This window comes from Gymnodraco acuticeps, unplaced genomic scaffold (assembly GCF_902827175.1).
Source record: "Gymnodraco acuticeps unplaced genomic scaffold, fGymAcu1.1, whole genome shotgun sequence".
Classification (NCBI taxonomy): Eukaryota; Metazoa; Chordata; class Actinopteri; order Perciformes; family Bathydraconidae; genus Gymnodraco; species Gymnodraco acuticeps.
In genome coordinates, this window is record NW_022989907.1 from 14,831 (window position 1) to 28,355 (window position 13,525).

The 13,525-nt window shown below is 40.0% G+C and overlaps 1 protein-coding gene across 1 annotated transcript; it reads right to left on the bottom strand.

The window, feature by feature from the left end:
• Positions 1-1,781: 1,781 nt before the first annotated feature.
• Positions 1,782-8,908, bottom strand: LOC117540651 (butyrophilin-like protein 8). The gene is made up of 6 exons (XM_034207416.1): positions 8,758-8,908; positions 7,536-7,689; positions 5,014-5,219; positions 3,911-3,979; positions 3,703-3,809; positions 1,782-3,584 (listed from the first exon to the last, which is right to left on the bottom strand). Exons 1-6 carry the CDS (start codon positions 8,843-8,845, stop codon positions 3,531-3,533), a joined length of 678 nt encoding a protein of 225 aa, XP_034063307.1. The 5' UTR covers positions 8,846-8,908; the 3' UTR covers positions 1,782-3,530.
• Between the last annotated feature and the right edge of the window lie 4,617 nt (positions 8,909-13,525).

Sequence of the window (13,525 nt, forward strand, 5' to 3'; positions counted from 1 at the left end):
GTGCAGGGACTATTAGTTTTGTGTCTATTATATGAAATTATATATTTGTATTTATCAATAAAGCTATATTCTCAAAGCCTTTGAAAACATGTGTGGTATATGAATGTAGTTTTATATTTTATATATAAGGAGATGATCAGATTAACTATTTTGATAATTTATTTATACAAATAAATATTCTAAATAATGACTTATAACAGAATTTTTTCAAAAGTTGTATAACTTCTTTCACTCAAGTAAAAATATATTAAAACATATATCAATAATTTTACAATATTTACTTATTTTCTATAATAATGATGATGGAAAACAGGCCAACCGTCAGTTCATAGATCAGAATCTGTAAATATTAAAATATAAATCATAATTGTTAAAAAAGAAAATCAAACTTAAAATAAAATGTCTGTACATTTAATTAATATTTGAATTTACTATGACTATCATGTAGGACAGTAACACAAGAATACAGTTTAAATGGGGAGTGATTTGTAAAATATGCATAAAGAAAAAGTAAGTCTGTTTACAGTTCTGTTTCTGTTGTTGAGAGATGTATCCATAGATCTCCTAATGTTGCTCTCAAAGTGCACCAGATTGCATTTGACTTCAATATGGAGCATGCCCCCACACCCTCAGAGGAGGTGAGGTCTACCTGTCAAATTGTCCCACCCATATGGAGGATGCTTCCTACGCCCATGTGTCAGATAGTAATATAAGAGTAATACAATAAAATCAGGTATGAAATACTATGACAGTAAAACAAGAATACAGTTTGAAAGGAGAGTGATTTTTAAAATATCCATAAAGAAAAAGAGAATCTGTTTACAGTTCTGTTTCATGTGGTGTTGAGAGATGTATCCATAGATCTCTATGCAGATCAGGATCCCTCCAGGACCGCCTCGCTGCACATTATCCCTTACTTAACCCATACATCAAATATATTAAAACAATTAAGACGTTTTTTTAAATATGCATGATATTGGCCTCGTAGTGTATTTGTTATTATTTAGTTTTATATGTAAACATTGCAGCTCTTCCTTGTAAACAGCTCTGCGCCCCCTGCAGGCTGGACTCACCATTACATCCCATAATATGAAACTGCTCCTCATTTGTTTGTTCTCAGCTTTATTTGTTATTATGCAGAATTCAGAGGCCTGTACGACGAAGCCGGTTCAACATAAGAGTTACCTGGTTTACCTGATCCAAAACAAAGCGCTAATCCAGTGGGGCTCCTGAAAGGGGGCAAGGGACACTATGCTCCCAAATATTAAGCCTTGACCCCCATCTTAAAATGTATATGATCAAAAAATTATCTGCATTGTCGGAGGCCTTTTTGTGTCAGGTTTCAATTCAGTAAACCTGCTCATTGGTTACCTGAATTACATTGGGGGAGAGTATAGGCCTATAGGAATAGTATTAAGTGAGGTGATTTACTTCATTTTAATCTACTTTATTCTCAAGTAAAAGTCCTGCATTCAAAATGTTCCTCAAGTAAAAGAAGTACTCAGATCTTGTACTTTAGTAAAAGTAGAAGTACTCAGCTGTTTTTACGGACATTTGAAAGGAAAATGATTCAGAGGAATATCATGGGATCAAAACGTCTGAAACACATTTCCCTCAACTGACAGTGAACAGTTAAATATGACAATTTCTGCTAAAAAGTGACTAATTGTGTAAAACAAAATATCTATTTATTTACTAAATTCACTCTAAGTTCCTGTTTATTTCTGATGGGACGACTTTAGCATATTAACAAAGTGTGGAACACAGAGTCACAAACTCAATTGTTTCTGCAAGGATTTCTTTATTGTTGGAAATACAGGTCAGTACAAATTCTGTATTTAACATTTCCAGTAACCAGTGGCTGCTAAGGTGAGTCAGTGTGTGAGCAGGTAATGTTACATTACATTTAGCTGACGCTTTTACCCAATATCACTTTTACCCAATCTGCACAAAAGGGGCAATCAACCACGAGGATAATAAACCTGGAAAAGCAACAATCTTTTTATTTTGAATTTGTCGAGGTGCAGTCTGACCGAATGCGCTCTCTTCTCATTGGAAGCAATTGAAAGAAGGAGGCTGCGATCAGAAAAAGCCTTATAATGCTGAACAAGTCATTGCTTCTTCTTATAACACAGATTGGTTGAATACTCGGTTCTGATTGGTCAATTTGGACTGATCAATGGACTATGTGCAGACATATCAATCCGCAGAAAGTAGTCCGGTCAATTTAACTTAAGCTGTTACCAAAAGAACGTTTTCGTGTGGGGTGCTCATACAATTTGGATTCATAATTAAATGTTTAAAAAAAATGTGAACAGATTTGGACAGCCGGAAAAACCACCATCAGTTCTGCCTTCATATTAAAGGTCTCCTATTATGCTATTTTTAGGCATATATTATGGGTCTCAGATATATAAAAATGTATAAAAATTCCTCAGAAAATCCCTCATATCTCTCTGTTTCAGTCCTGTTAGAGAAATGCAGATTCGGGGTCCTTAGCTGCTGGCCCCGCCCCCTGTGGAGCACGGCAAGGCACACTGTGAGCTCCAAAGAGAAGAGAGAGATTTCTACTGGCAGCTAAATGCTGCCGTGATTAAACGCCATATTATGTTCCAAACCACGGGATTAATCAAGGATTATTTCTGAAATAATATGGAGCTCAAACTCTTTCTCTCTCAGGTTTACCACAAGGTGAGTTCCTTTTTATTTCCTGCTTCTTCACACATGCTCTCTCCAGTGCAGGTTAGCCCTGAGTGTTAGCGATGCTAATGTAAACAAAGACCAAATTACGTCCAAAACACGTCTCATTGTTTCTGATAGGGCCGTGGGTGTAAAGCCCGCCCACATTTTAGTAATGTCGTCATGACGCGGCAGATCTGGATCAGCTCCGTTGTTCCCCCGTTTTTAGATAATTTGGTACGGAGGAAAAGAGAGAGGGTTTTATTTTCTGACACTTTGGGACAGTTTATTTTGCATGATAGGAGACCTTTAAGTTAAGTTTCTTTCTGACAACCGTACAGGGTCAAATATTGAAGACCGTGCAGGTGCATAATGTTGACGCCCGTGAGGGAGCCCATGAAACTGGCGTACATGTGCGTGAGACCACAAGAAGGTGCCAAACTGTAGGGTAGAACAACTAGCCAACTAACACTTCGACCTGCAGACTGAATGGTCTGCAGGGTCTGCTATGGATTGACCCATAGAGTGATTAGTGGAAAATCATCAACCGCGAGTAATTCGTGGAAGATCTTCAACCTCGTGAGGCCGGAAGCTGCCAACTTGTCTTTAAATAAATAATTGAAGACCGTACAGGTGCATAATGTTGACTACCGTACAAGTGCGTGAGACCACCAGTAGGCGCCAAACTGTAGGGTAGAACAACTAGCCAACTAACACTTCGACCTGCAGACTGAATGGTCTGCAGGGTCTGTTATGGATTGACCCATAGAGTGATTAGTGGAAAATCATCAACCTCGAGTGATTAGTGGAAGACCATAAACCTTGTGAGGCCGGAAGCTGCCAACTTGTCTTTAAGCAGGGCAGCCAGGAGCTGGACTGCTCTGGGCGACGCTGTACTTGATAGGCTGAGAAGAGAAGTGTATCAATAATATTAATAAAATGATGAACAGCAACAACAACACAGTAGACAGTGTCAGGATTCACACAAGAAGCAACAAAACATTTTGTTTCCTCCTGACTTACATTTTGACCCCTATTTTTCAGGTAACATGCTGCAACTCCGACAGCAACCAGGATCAGGGAGATGCAGGCAACCAGAAACCAGATCCACAATCCATGGAAATGACTTCCTGTTGTGAAAAAAAGACAAACATACAGTAACTGCAACACAACAGACATCTTGAATAAACTCAAAATGCTGAAACTCTTCACTTTTTTCTCTCCTTCTTACCTTTTTCTAGATCTGAAGTTGTGAGATTTGGAAACTGCTTCTTCGTCAAAGTGTCATCAGAGATTGGTTCTGAAGAAAACAAAAAGATGCGTATTTAGAATCTGAGAAAAAAAAGTGCGTATTTAGAGAGTCTGAGAAAAAAAGAAAGTGAGTATTTAGAGAGTCAACTGCTGGTCTCTATAAAAAAAAAGTGCGTATTTAGAGTCTGAAATAAACAAAAAAGTGCGTATTTAGTGGGAAAAGAAAAGGTGCGTATTTAGAGAGTCTGAAAAGAAAAGTGCGTATTTAGAGAGTCTGAAAAGAAAAGTGCGTATTTAGAGAGTCTGAAAAGAAAAGGTGCGTATTTAGAGAGTCTGAAAAGAAAAGTGCGTATTTAGAGAGTCTGAACAGAAAAGTGCGTATTTAGAGAGTCTGAAAAGAAAAGTGCGTATTTAGAGAGTCTGAACAGAAAAGTGCGTATTTAGAGAGTCTGAAATAAAAGTGCGTATTTAGAGAGTCTGAAAATAAAAGTGCATATTTAGAGAGTCTGAAAAGAAAAGTGCGTATTTAGAGTCTGAAAAGAAAAGTGCGTATTTAGAGTCCGGAAAAAAGAAAAGAAAGCATATTTAGAGTCTGAGAAAAAGAAAAGAAAGCGTATTTAGAGTCTGAGAAAAACTAAAAAGGTGCATATTTAGAGAGTCTGAAAAGAAAAGTGCGTATTTAGAGAGTCTGAAAATAAAAGTGCGTATTTAGAGAGTCTGAAAATAAAAGTGCGTATTTAGAGAGTCTGAAAATAAAAGTGCGTATTTAGAGAGTCTGAAAATAAAAGTGCGTATTTAGAGAGTCTGAAAATAAAAGTGCGTATTTAGAGTCTGAAAAGAAAAGTGCGTATTTAGAGTCTGAAAATAAAAGTGCGTATTTAGAGTCTGAAAAGAAAAGTGCGTATTTAGAGTCTGAAAAAAATAAAAGAAAGCGTATTTAGAGTCTGAGAAAAACTAAAAAGGTGCATATTTAGAGAGTCTGAAAGAAAACAATAAAAATGGGGACAGATAACCCACAAGTACCACAACTATTATACGACAACAACAGTAATATATTGAATCAATTGAAATAAAAAAACATACCAAAGACTTCCAGCTTTATGGTGGTATCGAACGCCAGCTGTGGGATGATACATCTGTATCTCCCGTCATCAGAGAGCTTCAGGTTTCTGATCTGGAGGGAAACGTTCCCGAGTTTCAGGCCGTCTGCGAACATCTCCGTCCTCCCAGCGTACGACGGCATCGTCTGGGCCTCCTGATGCTGCTTTTCAGGGTACAGGTGAACGTACCTGTAGGAGCCAAAATGCTGAGTTAGCCCCTGTTTATATGTTTATTTATTATTTATAAAACCACACACACATTGGTAATTTATCGTTACCAATAGTTGTGGGTGTGGTTTATGGTATTAAGGCACCTGGTGTATGTGGAGGTTAGTAGTGTGACAATTAGCTCTGAGATCTTTGGTTGACTGGATGATTGTTTGTTTATTGTTTGTTTATTTAAATATCCTGAAACTTTAAAGCTCTCCTATCATGCAGAATGCACTTTATGATGTCTTTTATACATACATATGTGTCCCGGTGTGTAAGGAGACTCACAAAGTGTCAGAAAACAAAACCCTCTCTCTTTTCCTTCTTTTCTTTTACATGTTTGTAGTAGGGCCGGGACTTTAACGCGTTAATTAAGATTAATTAATTACACAAAAATTAACGCATTTTAATCGCACTTATTTTTGCACCGCGGAACGTTTCTCACTGGATGAGTTTCAGGCGTACCGATTATACTGGAGCACCAACTAACGTTCATGACTTCAGACAACAACAAACCACAGTGAACAACAGTGGGAAATGTTGTTTTAAAAAACGGACGGATGGAAGCGTCGATAAGAGCACGGTTGTGTGCAAATTATGCAAAAAGGAATTCGCATATCACCGCAGCACATCAAGCCTCAAGTATCACCTCAATACAAAACATATAGCAGCTAGCGTGGACGTTAGCCTCTTTTATCGCGTTCGCACCAAAAAGAGCCGGTACTAAAATTAGTTCATGAGAACCTTTTTACCCCCACGAAAGTCCCTGCTAGAGAGCAGAGAGCTGCTAGAGAGCAGGGACTTTCGTACGGCTCTCTTGTGAGAAAAGAGCTATATTTCTGATTGGCTGGGCGGATTGCAAACCACGCCCCGTAAAACTCCCAAAAAGTTTTGTGAAGCCGCCATTTTATTATCCTCGCATTAGCATTATTAGCATTAGCCCAGCGCAGAAACGCAGAGAGACTAACTTATGGCAACACAAAATAAAACATGGGAGCGGTGGAGATGAGGAGGTGTCGGCGTTCTGGCGATTTACTCGGAAGGCTTCAGTAGAAGCTGCTGGGACTCCCAGCAGCTTCTACTGAAGCCTTCCCCAACTCCGGGGACTTCCGGCCGGGGACTTTGGGCGGCAGTATACGCCGTGAAGTGGTTTGCGGCCTGCCAGTAAACCCAAAGCAGAAGAAGAAGAAGTGACGTCAGCGGCTTCATTTGCCTAATCCTCCCCCAGGTTCAAAGAGTTCTCATGAACTAAATTCTCATGAACCTTTGTGGGAAAAGTACTGCGGTGGGAATGCGCCTAATGGTATACTAAAATCCATGTGAAAAAAATTGCTTCTCACTGTTCTCAGATCAAATATTTATATGTGATTAAAAATGCGATTAATTTCGATTAATTAATTACAAAGCCTCTAATTAATTAGATTAATTTTTTTAATCGAGTCCCGGCCCTAGTTTGTATTAAAAAAATCCTGACAGCTTCCTCCACCAGGCGGTCAGGATGCTGAACTCTCTCTCCTCCCTCCCTCTCTGACATCTCTCCCCCTGAACTCTCCACCCTGCCTCCCACCTTTCCCCCCTGCCCCAAATGGTCCTGGACACACACACACACGTACACACACCACACACACACACACACACACACCACACACACACACACACACACACCACACACACACACACACACACACACACACACACACACACACACACACACACACACACACACACACACACACACACCACACACACACACACACACACACCACACACACACACACACACCACACACACACACACACACACACACACACACACCACACACACACACACACAACCTTCCCTCCTCCAGCACCAGTCACCTTTCTGCCCTGCTACTGCACTGAAACTGTACTTTGAACATTTTAAACATATTATTAACATTTTAAACTGTATACCCCGGTTATCTAGGCCCGTTTTATGTATATATGTCACACTGTGGGACTGTGGGAAACGGTATCTCGAGATTTCTGGATGTATAACACATGTAGTAATTTTGAAAATAAAGCTGACTTTGAGTAAGTCAGCTTACTCTGACTTTAGTAACAGGGCTGAAATAGAGGGGGATGAGGCTAGAATGGGTGATCTGTTTGGTATTTTGAGCAAAACACTTTGTAGACATGTTTTGTATTTATCTGAGACCTATAATATATGCTTACAAATAGTATAATAGGAGACCTTTAACTTTAGTACGGACTTTTAGTATTTATACACGTCATGAGGAAGCGTAATTGAATGGTAATCTAGCCGCCACAGTACCAGTTTGGGTCCACAAGGATTTCGGGCCTCCACCACATCACCGTCAAATCCTCCATATTGATCTGAGGCTGCACAACACACGGCAGGATGACATCACCACCCAGAGGAGCCCTGATTGGCTCAGAGGAACCTGAGTTTTCAGGCTGAGGTCGACCTGTGAAAATATAGGGAGAAATATAAAGGTCCCTTGACATGCTTTTCTGGTTGTTACCCGTCCCCTTGTGTGTTATGAAGGTTTTTCTGCATGTAAACAGTCTGCAGAGTCAAAACCCTCAAAGTACACCCTGTAGCGAGTAAAACTCTAACACAGAGAAGACCTGTCTGTGCTGTCCCAGAACGCCTCGTTGGACATTTCTCTTTTCCATTGTTTGCTTCCTGGGTTCTGTGACGTGTGAACACCCAGATCAACAACAAATGACCAAATGCAGGGCCGTCCCTGGCCAACATGAGGCCCCATGCAAAGATATATGATGAAGCCCTCTGTTTCGAAATATATAATTTCTTTTTTTCTGAAAATTATATCTGATTAAAGTCAGAATTCAATTTTCTTTTTCGGTCACATCCCCCCAAAAATGTCTTACATGGCCCCAATCCTCGTCAGTATGAAACATCATAAAGAAAGAAATATAAAGGAAATTGTGAAAATAAAACAAAAAGTCATATTTCCAATATAATGTTTATCAAATACAAATGTGGTTGCCTTTTCATTTACATATAAATAACTTCATACTTATACCGACATATATATGTAGATACTATAAAGTAATTATAATGAAGTGTTTCCTGTTGAGGAATGTGGGACAGGCTGATCGGTGTGTGTGCATATTTTGGTGTGTGATGTGTGCACAGACAAGGAGTGACAGGGAGATTCCTCCAGGTGAGGCCTACAAGGTTTCTGCTAACCTTTCTAACAAAGACGATGTTATAAGGACATCAAATGAAAAAGTGGCCGATATGACATCCATTTTTTAAGAAGTAATGAAAAATCTGCACAATAATAATTCCTTTTATATTCTCTGAAAGTGTGATCTGATTATTCCCAGTCCCGCTAAACTATGAGGAAGTAGGAATCAGGTGTACATTTCTGTCGACTAAACTACATATAAAGTAATTTGTCAAACCTATTTCCACTACAATAAACGTAGCCTACTAAAGCCGTTAATAGCATTTTCCCAATGAGAAAAAGATGAAATAACTTCAGAGTTTCACAAACATTGGTTACCTTGAATCTGCTCCGTTGCGACGACCACCGGGAGAACAAGAGCCCAGATCAGGAGAGGAAGAATCCAGCTAGACACGAAGAAGACCATAAGGAGCGAAAGATTTGCAAATATTGTTGTAAAGAAACAGCGCGACTGAGCACCAACACGTAAATCAGAAGCAACTGGCGCATGCGCAGTCGTAGGGCAACACCTGTACCTGGAGTCCCGTGAACTTTTTAACATTTTAAAAACGGGAGTGCATCAAACATAATCATCATGAACATTGTGAATTTGTTAAGAAAACAGAAATACCTGACACCGTCCATCCTGCAGTTTGTCATCACCAGTAAGAGATGTAACTTCGCTCTTTAAAGTGTTTATTTTGAAGGAGCGACGGTGCTTTGACACTGGTTTTCCAACGAGAACATACGTTGGATAATAAAGCAACAAAGATTGCAACTCATTAGATTCAAGAGAGTTTATTATAATGTAGTTTATAATGAATCCGTAATGGAGAAGTGCGCAGTCAAACAACCCCTCAGGTGAGGAGGAGTCAGGTTTCAGTAGAGTTCTCTTTTGTCTTGTTTCATTTCTAAATACATGACCGGTAACGAGGAAGATCTAAAGCAGATAATGATGGATACATACACGAAGTAAAGATTAAATAATACCCTCTTCAATACAAAGGGTAAGTAATGCCAGCCTTACAACTTTTCAACAAAATGTCCAATATTGGAATAAAGTGAATCTTGTCTCGTTTTCACTTTCCCACAATAAAGTACTCTAAATGAAACACTTCTTATTTGTCTAGGCTCAGGTGAAAAGTTCATTTTAATCAAGTTAAAATAATCAATACTACAAATATATTCAATATCTGTATATAAGAGGAAAGTTAGCTTTTTTCCATTTAGATCAATACAAAGAGACAGGTTTATGTATCGTGATTATAAAAAGGTGGAATCACATTGAACTGGTTATCTGCAAAGTGACTTCCTGCCTCTCTCCTACTGATCACGTTACACTTGTTATCAGCATTTCCTCCAGCAGGGAGCAGCAACAGACCATTAAAACCTCTACAGCAGTGTTTCTCAAACTTTTCATACCAAGGACCACTTAACCAATAAATAAACACTCGCGGACCACCTAACTCCACAAATATCCAAAAACACATCGTTTTTTACAAATCGCCTGAAAATTGTACAAACAAGTGGCAACATGTGTGATGAAGGTGCTTATCTGGGCTATATCATGCAATCAAAGTGAAACGTAAGCTCGTTCCATTGCGGAGATATTCCCGCGAGAGTGCGAAAAACTTAAATCAATTAATTTATTTCAAATGTGAAATTTTACCAATATACTCACGGACCACTAGGGGGCGCTCATGGACCACCAGTGGTCCGTGGACCACACTTTGAGAAGCACTGCAGGTTCACCAGACGCGTGCTCAGGTGGAGACAGAACAACTTTTGGTAAAGATAGATCATCTGTGCGCTTTGCTCTGGTTAATTACCTGTGTTTAAAAGGTGATTTTCAAATAGACTACAGCACCATGAACTCTGTGAGCCAAACAAATATGAAACGGACCACCGTCCTCATATTAACAAACCTATCTAATACAGGAAGAAGGAAGTTGAAGTTCCTTGTTCTTCGCAGCCTTTCTGCACAAAAGAAACCTAAAACATTCAAAATAGCGCCTTTAAATTCGATAAGCAGGTTAGCACTGTAGTCAAGACCTGCTTTTTTAAAATACGACTATTGGCCAAGACCAAGTCGTTTTATCTTTTAAAGACCTAGAAAGGGTTATTAACGCCTTTGTTACCTCGAGACTGGATTACTGCAATGCTCTGTATGTGGGTATGGACCAGGCCTCAATTAGACGCCTGCAGCTAGTTCAGAATGCAGCTGCACGTCTTCTCACTGGCCACAAAAAGCGTGACCACATCACCCCAATTCTGGCTTCACTGCACTGGCTTCAAGTTCAGTTCAGAATAGATTTTAAACTCCTTTTATTTGTTTTCAAGCCCTTTTAGGCTTCTCTTATCAAGAATAACTTTTATCCCTTTTCCCTCTCTAACCTCTCGAGGTTTTATTAGAGGGAAAGGGTTTGTAGAGTGGCTTAGACAGGCCGGGGAGTGTTACAATTCGTAGACACAGCGTACCTCCCTATCTCTCAGCAATTTCCAACTAAGGCTCCAGTGGGGACTTTGTTCCCCGAGTGTGCCTCTCCACCTATGTTTCTTACTCTCTCACTTGCTACCCTTTGCCCTTAACTTATTCTAAGGGAGTGCTTGTTCTTCCGTCTCTCTGTCTGTGTCTGTGTATTCTCTTGTTCCCATTAACCCAGCCAAATGTTTTCTTGTTTTGTATCTATATCTACGCCGAGATCCGGAGTCGAGGCTGATCCTCTTGTTGTAGTCCTGGATCCTCTATCCTTAGTTCTGGATTAAGTCGTGGACTTCGGGTCGTGGCTGAACCTGTCTCTGCGGTCCTGCCTTGGGTCTCGTCATGCTGCTTCCCTGATGGCTTCCACAGGATTGTAGCTGACATCCTCGTGGATTCACCTTCTTATTACAGACACATGCATTTCCTAACATTCGGTCTATATGCTGTAAAATGTATTATCTCTTCGATTTACACACGGCATCTATTGCACGTCTGTCCGTCCTGGGAGAGGGATCCCTCCTCTGTTGCTCTCCCTGAGGTTTCTCCCATTTTTCCCCTTTAAACTGTGGGTTTTCTCTGGAAGTTTTTCCTTGTACGATGTGAGGGTCTAAGGATAGAGGGTCTAAGGATAGAGGGTGTCGCAAGTAAGTTTGGCCTTGGGCCAATTTTTTGCTGAGCCGCAAGATGGCGGGCCAGAACATAATCAAAGCCTAATTCAAGGAATTGATTTTGGTAAGAGGGCGCAGCGCCCCTGTTCCCCGGTTCAGAAAAAACTCTATCGCTGATGACCCTCCATCAACACTCTGATGCGCAGTCAGATCCGCTGATTGGTTCACTGATGATACCAATCCAGAGCCTCTGGCTAGACCCGCCCAAAGGGAGGCTCGTCCTCTCTAGCCCCATTTCAGTCCCAAAGCCAGGGCTATTATCTGTATTTTAACAGATTTATCTTTTAAATTGAGGTGTTGCCTATTAATTGTTCTCTTCAAAGTTTATTTTTCTCTGAAATTTTAGGGAGGATGGTCCTCCCTTTCCTCAATGGACGAGCCTCCACTGAGTAAAGTAGAGTTATTAACTAGGTAGCAGTGTTATTATTATTATTCTGATAAGTATTGTCAAGTTCTCTGGGGTTTTTGGCATTTATTTGAGTGTTTGCCCACATTTGAGAGGCTTGAGGGGCAACAGAGGACGCATGGACAACTGGAATCCTTTTTCCTTTTCTTTATTTCAACTTTTCAAGGACACATTAGGATTCTTTCAGGTTGAAAACCTTTAAAAAATACCAAAGGACAAAATAAATCAATTACATCAGTTTTGCTTTGCAATTTAATATATTATAACCTAAATTAATCAGTAACCAAGTATTTTACTCAAACTCAATGTATTTAATAGTTAAATAAGTACTTTAATTGACCTGGTTCCCCACAACCACACATTTGCCTTATGTGACCCGCTCTATCGAAATCAGTCGAAAGTCGCAACGGCTCATTTCAAAATAAACGTGGATTTGCGTAAAAAAAATAGTTTTTCGGGGTTCGGGTGTTTTGTTTGATTTTAAATAAACAAAGTCTTGGTATTTCCAAAATCACCCGATAAATACATGTTTGAAGCTTGTAAAGGGAAGATGACAGCTCTCCCTCCACCCTGCTCTTCCACAGCGCCGCTTCCCCTCCCTCCGCTGACATTATGAATGTAAGCGGATATGTCGGGACAGAATTTATTTTACCGGACAAAATTTGAAACTCACCGGTCATGTTTCAATAATAATAAGAATTGTGTAGCAGAGTTTCCGTTAGCAGGTAATCTGCTGATGTTTAAAACTCAGTTCACGGGGCTCATTTTTATATTGCTTCAGTTTATAATCGTTACAGATCGAAAAGTTCAGATTAATTTTTCAATAAATGATTCCACAAACAACAAACAACATAAGTATTACATTCAAACAAACTACTTGTAGATGAAGACGTACATTATTCAAAAGTGTACATTAACTTTGAATAATAACACGGGAGAAACGGATGCTCTCTTTTCCCCTCTCCCTCCCTCTCTCTCCTGACAGCCCGTCAGTTTCTCAAGCAGCTCGCTAAACAGTGGGCGGGGCTTCAGATTATGCAGAGCTGCCTGTCTCCGTCAGACTCAGCAGCTGATCTGATCTCTCTCTCGGGTCCGGTTATACTTCACTCGCGTTTATGTCCATATCGATCAGATCCAGCTCTCCTGATCGGCCTTTATAGAGAGCACCGATCAAACTATTAAGAGTGAATATCGGCCGATAATGACCGGCGGCCGATCGATCGGCGGCTAACGGAAACCCTGATGTGCGACTGTCGGTCCTATGTTGTAAAAAAAAAAAAAAAAAAAAAATCTCAAAATAATATTTTATTTTTGATTCTGAAAATTACGGGCCAAATATTATTGCTGGCGGGCCAACAATGGCCCGCGGGCCGCCTGTTGCCGACCCATGGTTTAAGGTGAAGTTGAATGTAAATATTGGCTGACCATTTCTTAAAGAAACATGTCACACACCTTCAACTCCAGCTCCGATTAAAGCAAATATAGGAAGACATTTCATTTTTGCCTAAAAGATGCATTCAAGTTCAGCAGGATCACAGGCAGAGGTGGGAA